The following is an 8016-nucleotide window of genomic DNA, read 5'->3' on the forward strand; positions in this document are numbered from 1 at the left end:
AAAGTCTCAAACCTGTACCTTATAAGTTATAATAGCCAAATGCCCACACACACACACACACAATGACACAGACACAAATTTTTAGAGCCTCAGACTCAGACCCAGACCTGTACTGCATTAAAAAAAAAAATATTTATGATGAAAAGTAAGTTAAGAAAGACGTATGAATCATGAATGAAATCATTAATTCAATAGTATATAAATTTGTTTCTAATAAAGACAAAATAAAACGTTAAAATTGGTACATTTCCAACTTTGCTATAGAGAAAAAAGAGGTAGAGAGCCATGTTAGGTAGAATAAAATAAGTTGATGATATTTTTGCTTAAATAGTAGAGTTTTAGAGTATGAAAAAATTACAATTTAACCCTTATTAATGTGGGGCGGGGTGGGTCTAAAAAGTGCAAACCCATCCCTGCCCCACCCCGGGGTGTGGGTCTAAAATCTCGCCCCATCCCCACCCCACCACCTTTATGGGGCGGGGAAAACCCGCACGGGGCGAAGCAGGGAGGGGCGGGTTAAAGCGGGGCGGGGCAAAATTGTCATCCCCATATCCACTTGACCTAGTTCCTAGTTTTGCCATTGCTATCACTCACAAAGGCTCTTATTTTGAAACTTATCTTTAGCTTTGTCTTCAGAGAGCACGGGTGGAGAATAAAAAATCTGGGTGGAGAATATTATTTTAATCAAGGTGGAGAATAAAAAATCAACTTTTTTTTTTTAACTCTCAGTTATAGTGCATAGCCATATATAGTTGTACATTGTAACAATGAAAGTAAAAATTTTTACCTTTAATTTCACTGCTGTGACTCTGTGAGTGCTCTTACTCTCAAAAAAGTATCTTATGCCATCCATCTCACAACATGTGGGTTCCACATGGTTGTGGGCTCTTCTCTCTCCCTGTGCAATCAACTAAATATGAAGTTCATTTCTTTTCATGGAAGTGCATGTCGATATGCATTTTTTCTTGGAAGAGATCCTAAGCTATATGGAGATGAAAAATGTAATATAAAGATTAGTATCGTTGTTAACGCAATTTGCAATTTTTAAAATTAAGAGAATGTATGATAGTTTAGAAAACCCTAATATTGTATTTGTATGAAGAGTTTGGTAGTATACAAAAGTGAAGATATATATATATATATATATTTTTTTTTTCATGTGTTTGGCAGTTGTGGGGGCATTTTTTGCTTCAAGGCCAAGGGCTAAACCTATTGGAGCCTTAGGCAATTTTTGCTTGTCCCATATTGGAAAGATTGCCTTCCTCTTTGCACCTTAATTTCTCTTATTTAGCTTGGTATGAGATAGAGTTGTTTTCTACTCTTTTTTTTTTTTGGAAAATAATTCTAATGCACACAAAACTAAATAAGGGAATTCAAAATATGATTTTCTAACTCAATTTAAAGTTACTATCAAACATAGAAAAATGAGATAGTTTTTTAGAAAATGATTAATTTTCCATAAAAATGGTAATGTTAAAACAGACTTGGAAATGTCTGGTGTTGATTTTGTTTCAAACAAACTTAATTCAAAAGAATCTATAAAAATCACTCACAATGGTAACTTCTTTCTCTTTGCTCTTTTCTTTTCCCCTTTCTCCATAGAGACCGTTGATTGCCGTTAACTAACAGTTTACCATTTTTTTCCCCTAAATGACATATTTTGTTGAAATAAGTCATTTTCTCACTTAGGTTTTCTTGGGTGTAGAGACCGAATTCAGATCTATTTTATTCATTGAGGAGTTTCTCAAATGGCTAAAAATATAAAAAATATGTTTCCACTTAGGATATGCTAAGTAAAAGTTGTTGACCATATCGTTAGCCAAACAATATATATATTCATTTTCAACAGACAATCAAATTAAAAAAGAAAAAGGAAATTTTTTGTTTAGAAAATGATTTTTATCGAAACAAACGGAACCTTAATTTACTTTCTATGATAGAATTGTTCTACTATTATTATTATTAAACATTGTTGTAAAATAAAGTGTAAGAGACTTAAACAAGTTCATAACAAATATCAAATACATAATATCAGTCAACCTATAATACATAACATATCCCTAGTTTTAACTACCTCAACTGATCTTGCTATTGCCGGCCATTTAGATGGTTTAATGGTACCTCCCTATATACTAGTATGGTTGAAGGGGAGGGGAGATGTTTGGGTATCAAGTAGGACATTCTAAACATCACTCAAAAAACACCAAAAAAAAAAAAATCACATAAACATAATACAAGAGGCAAGATATTTATTTATTTATATTTATATTGATTAAAAGAAGACAAAAGACGATCTTAGAAAGTGTATGTGTTTGGAAACAGCTTATGGACTCTTTGCTAATTGCTATTTTTTTGAAAGTAGACTAAAATATACTTATACTTTTAGAAAAGTGAGGTTTGAAAATAAACAAAATAATGTTAAAATATAAACAAAAGAGTCATACACAAACTTGAGAAAAGTGTTTTTTTTTAAGAAACAATTTGAGAGAAAATGTTGTGTCTATAATATTTTCACAAAAAATTATAAGTAGTAAGTTATTTATGGTTCTAATTTGAATCCATTATTGAAATGACTCATTTTGCCTACCGGTAAGAGCTAGTAACAAACTACTATTTAAAATTTGTTGTTAAAATATGGTGGTAGACATTCCATTTCTCTAAACCTTGAGGTAAAAAAAGAAAAAAGAAAAAAAGAAGCCATACATAATACCTCGTTGTCACAGTGACATGCCTCTCCGAATCCCATCCAATAGTTTATTCTTCAGTCTCCTCCTCATAATACACATACGGAGTAGCACTCTCTCATAAAGTAGTAAAAATTCCATAAAACCATTATTCCATGACAACTTGTTGACCAACAAAAGCCCATCTTCTTCTTAAACCCCTTTTTAAAAAAACAACCACACAGTTCACACTCTAAGGGCCCCAAACTCCCTCTCTCACTCACGCACACACACAGTTCACTCTCACTCATTATCACTCGCAAACAGGAGGGAAAGAAAATTAGACAAAGCGTCCATTTAAAAAAAAATAAAAAAAAATAAAAAAATACCCAATTTTTTTAAAGTCCCTCTCTTAAAACTCTGCTTCATTTTCAAGCTGTCTTTTATATGTATGTGTGTATATATATATATATATCTCTCTCCCTCTCTCTCTCTTATAAAACCCCAGCCTCACCTTCTCTCTTTCTCTTCCTCTCCTTAAAACTCTTTTTTGAACCTCTTTCCCTTTATCTCTTTCTAGAATCTTCTTCTTCCTCTTCTCTCTCTATTTTCTAGGGTTTTCGTTCTCGGTGCTTTGGCACTGCTCGGACCGTACGTTTTCTTCTCTAGGGTTTATCTGTGAGATTGTGTTGTGTGGTGGTTTTTCGGCGATGGCGGCCGAGAAGCTTAGGGATTTGAGCCAGCCGATCGATGTGGCTTTGCTAGATGCCACCGTCGCGGCCTTCTATGGCACCGGATCTAAGGAAGAGGTGAGAGATTGCTTTTTTCTTTTTTCTTTTTTGCCTTTTTCTCGTTCTGCTCTCTCTGTTTGGTTCGCAGGAAAATTCGAGGGAAAAAGTTAAACTCTAGAGAGTTCTAGGGTTTAAACTATGTTAAAGAGTTTACTTCAAAGGAGTTATTTGAAACAGTCACTCACTCTCTTTTTAGTTACTCTCTCTGTTTGGCTCGTATGAAAGTTAGGGGAAATGGAGGGAAATTTTCATTTTTCAATTCTTTAGGGCTTAGTACTTATAAACCTTTGCTATCAGTGTATTTAGGGTTAAGTTTGGGTGTGTTTTATCGGGAAATAAATTAGGGTTTTAACTCCTGGTGAGAGGCATTGTGATCTGGGCTTTGTGGTTCAATTTCTACATATTGAGGTTGTATTGTTTTGCCTTCTTAAACCCTGTGTTATGTTGCCCGGAAATTAGGGAAACAATGATTGGAATGTAGTAATTGTTCTACTATTTTGTTCTTTAGAATATAGAAAGTACATTTAGTCTGTACGAATTATTGTGGAAAATGCAATTGAATTAATCATACTTAACATAGTTGGTGTTATTGGTGTGCTTTCATTTTCTTGCTCACTGTTTGGCTGCTAAGAAATGTAACCTGTGGGAAATTACATTGCGTCTTTTTTTTTTTTGGTCCTGGTTTTACGTAGTTCTTAAAATAGTGACTAAACAATGCTTTCTCTGAATACGAGGAATTCTGACTTTTAATTTCTAAGCCTCTTACTTATACTAAGGTAGGGCAAAGTAGTGCATTCCCTTTTTAATAACTCATTATCATTATCTTTCATAAGTCAAGTAGGTGAACCTATATGTATTTAGTAGTGTTTACAAATAAGAACAGCCGGTTAAGCAAACTGGTCTTAACATAGCAAATGATGATTAATATGTATATTGATAAACTCTGTTAATGATTTTTGATTTTTGAGAAGGACTCTTTTAAAAGAAATATTTTGACAGATTTATTCTTTAAGGTGCTTTATGTTTACTGTTGTGAACATAGAGTAATTCCTTTCATGTGAAATAAAATCTCGATTGCTTATATATAAAAAAAAAAGAAATATTTTCTTCTACTTGATTATGTTCAAGCAATTATTTTTCACTTATGAGTTCTTTTTGGCGGGAACTGTTGCAATTAATTGGCTTATGATTTATGCATCCATATTTTTATAAATGAAGTTTGATGTGATGCCTTGACAAACTTACATTATTCTTTTACACCTTTTTGGTTTGCTTGCTAAACTGAATGTTAATGTCTTGGGCTCAATCACAACATTTATGTCAATTGGTAAATTTTTCTTCAGTTGCAATCATTGTAGAACTATCATTTACTCAAATCTGGAATGTTATTTCTGCTGGTATATTGGTCTTTAATCTGAATGCACGGTTTTTTGATATATGGATATTGTAGTGAAATATAAGCTTAATTTTGTATTTTCACTATGCATTTGTTTTATTGTGTGTATATTTTTTTTCATTATTTTTTTATGCCCTTCACACTCTATGTTGGTGACCAGAGGACTGCAGCAGACCAGATTTTGCGTGATTTGCAAAACAATCCAGATATGTGGCTCCAGGTTATGCACATTCTTCAAAATACAAAGAACCTAAACACCAAGTTCTTTGCCCTGCAGGTTAGTTGACTTATTGCAATAACAACTTGTACCAGTAATGCTTTTATTGCTTAAATTTGAATATTCTCAATCATGAGCATCTATTGTAGGTCAAAGGCATTCTACGGAGTGCCATACGTTTTAGGTCATTAGGTGAGATTAAAATGATTAGATATATTGGCATAATTTACTGGCATGATCGTATCTCTTTTAGCAACCATGAATCATGTGTTTATAATATATGTGACTCAGGAAGAACAGCTTGTTCCTGGTCAATACCAATATCTTTGAAATAACTCCTGTTTCTAATTGTTTAACCACGAGTGTCTCTATTGGAACACTAGCCTAGATTTCTGAAAACCCTATCATGTGAGATGAAATGAGTCCCCTGGTTAATTTGCTATGTTATTTGTTATTGATTATTCTTTTGCATCTTATGGTTGTTGGACAGTACTCTAGCTCCATTTTGACAGTCTTGCGAAGATTGTGGAAAAAAATGCAGTCTGGTCTTTAGGTTGTGTTAGTTGGTTAGCTCACAGGATTCAGAAATGGTGGCTGAATGTTAACTTAGTTGGATAGTTGTATCAGTGCACAGAATAGTATTAATAAGTGGGACGAAAGCTCTTGTATTGGAAATGACAATCCCTAGAAATGATTGTCAAGGAACTTTAGTGGTAATCAATTAATACTTAGGCTTGTGCAGTGTGAGTCATCGCAAAATTTTAGTTTCATACCAATGGAATGCTTGTATCAGTAATGTTAGCTTCCGGAGAATTGCATGTTGAGCATTGGATTTTGCAAATTAATGGTTAACAACAAGCTGCTTGTTACTTATAAGTTGTAAGAAATTTTATAGATGAACCAAGAAAGAAATGTTCTTTAAACACTTTGATGCTGTGTGCTGGATTGTTTATTGGAGGGGAAGGGGGGGGGGGTGGGGGGCATAAATAACAGTTAAGCCTGTATAGACTCTACAGAGACTTTATATGGGATCTTATTGCCCCGTGTGGGCTTGCAAGACCAATCTGTACATGTGTCAGAAGGCCTTTTGGCCAGGGGAAGAGTCAAAGATCTTGAGTCCAGGGCTAGTATTTTGAACATCTAAGATGCCTTTTAAGTATTTTTTATCATGCACAAGGACTGTGGAATCTTTTTGGATTCAGGCAAGCCTATGAGCTATGCATAAATCCGATAGACCTAATAGCAATTTATTTCCAAGCAAATGGCGTACATTATTTTCCATGAAGCTTGACCCATCAAATAAATTTACAGGTAGATACAAATACACATTACTGAGATTGATCCATGACCCCATCCCCACATGCCTTTATCTATGAGGGGAGGTGCCATTTGGTCCAAGGCCCATATGCCACGTCACACAGAGAAAACTTATAAGATAAAGTTTTACAAAACTAGAAATATCAACAAAACTACCAACAGATCTAAGAAAAATACTGATGAAGCACTACTCCATGTGCATAAGGAATCCATTGATAGGTTGTGGAAAGATTGAACACAGATGCAACAACAAAATTGAAGAACAGAAAATAAAAGATAAAAAAATACCTAGACACCTAAGGTTGTTAAACTTAACACCAGACCTTCGGAAAATTTCCATGAGCTATTTTATTAATCAATTACACTGTATAATAAAACTAAACCCAGGGTTCCTTAAATAGAGTTGCAATCTTCTTATCCTAGTAGGAATAGAAAATAATTTCACTACCCTAGTAAGAAAAGAAATTAAACTCCTAAGCCAAATAGGAAAAGAAAATAAACCAATTAAATAAATAAATCCTAAACATTTAATTAATCAGGCTTAGGTCTTAAGTCCCAATTAGTAGCAAGCTCCATCCATAATGCCGCAGGTGGAGTTGTCTACTCACTCTTTTTTTAATACATACAATAGGAATTTCAAACCTATGGCATCCAGTCCATCATGATTTCTCTTGCAACGCAGCCAAAAACCAATGGGATTCTTTACCAATTAAGCTAATTGGAACCACGTTGGTCAGACCGTCTTCCTTTTGGGTCTACGTCCATAAGGTTGTGTAATTGGAAGCCTATATCTTGTATCCACATCACTATCTTTCTAACAAAATATAGATCAGCTATTTTCTGGCTAATTTAAACCAAAGTAATTGGATATTCTACCAAGCCCATACAACATGTCCAATCAATAGAAATAGTCAGCACCCCACCATTGTCATATATGATATATTCCACACCAGCGTCATATTCATAGTTAGCACATTCATCATAGTTAAAAGCTCTAGCTCTGTATCAAGGTCACAGTAACGATAAACAGGGAAGAAGAGAGGCAAGGAAATCGAATTTTGACAAAAAGTCCCACACCCAGTTTCTCTAACTTTGGCTCCACTATCGTGATCATGATATTCCTATTCAAAAGTCCTTCCCTATGTTGACAGATAAAAGAAAGTTTATTTTCGAAAGGTAGAAAAAGGTGAATTCTTTATTTCTCAAGCAAAATTAAAATTAGGAACGTATAAAAACTGATGTGCTTACAAACAAAAAAGTAAGAAATCTGAGTATCTAGGCTCTTAGCCCTCTCTCGTATGATTCAATCCAGTTCCCATTTGCCAAAATAAAACCAAATAGCCAAAACATCAACCAATTAATTTCCCAAAACCAATGCTCTCACAGGACCTCATCTTTTCTCAAAAATAGTAACATATTACCATGCCAGCCAGCATTTGGAAAAGACCATGTTTGAATTAGAAGTACAAAACAATCATTTCACTACAATTTTGCAAGCAAAAATTTGTAAAAAAAATTAAAAATAATTAAAAAAAATTTAAAAAAAAAAGGCAAAGCATGAAAATGCTGAAAAATGCATAACTTATATTCACACACGTCCTTCAAAAAACATATACCAAATAAGTGATAGCT

General features: G+C 33.9%; 1 protein-coding gene across 1 annotated transcript in view; it reads left to right on the plus strand.

Moving 5' to 3' along the window:
- Positions 1-3127: 3127 nt before the first annotated feature.
- Positions 3128-8016, plus strand: part of LOC111985143 (protein EXPORTIN 1A) — a gene marked incomplete in the record, with an annotated part of 30212 nt that continues 25323 nt past the window's right edge. Inside the window, 2 exon segments of the mRNA XM_065779500.1 lie at positions 3128-3472; positions 5011-5127. Of these exon segments, the coding sequence (XP_065635572.1) occupies positions 3374-3472; positions 5011-5127 (216 nt within the window).

This window comes from Quercus suber, unplaced genomic scaffold (genome assembly GCF_002906115.3).
Source record: "Quercus suber isolate HL8 unplaced genomic scaffold, Cork oak 2.0 scaffold_13, whole genome shotgun sequence".
Classification (NCBI taxonomy): Eukaryota; Viridiplantae; Streptophyta; class Magnoliopsida; order Fagales; family Fagaceae; genus Quercus; species Quercus suber.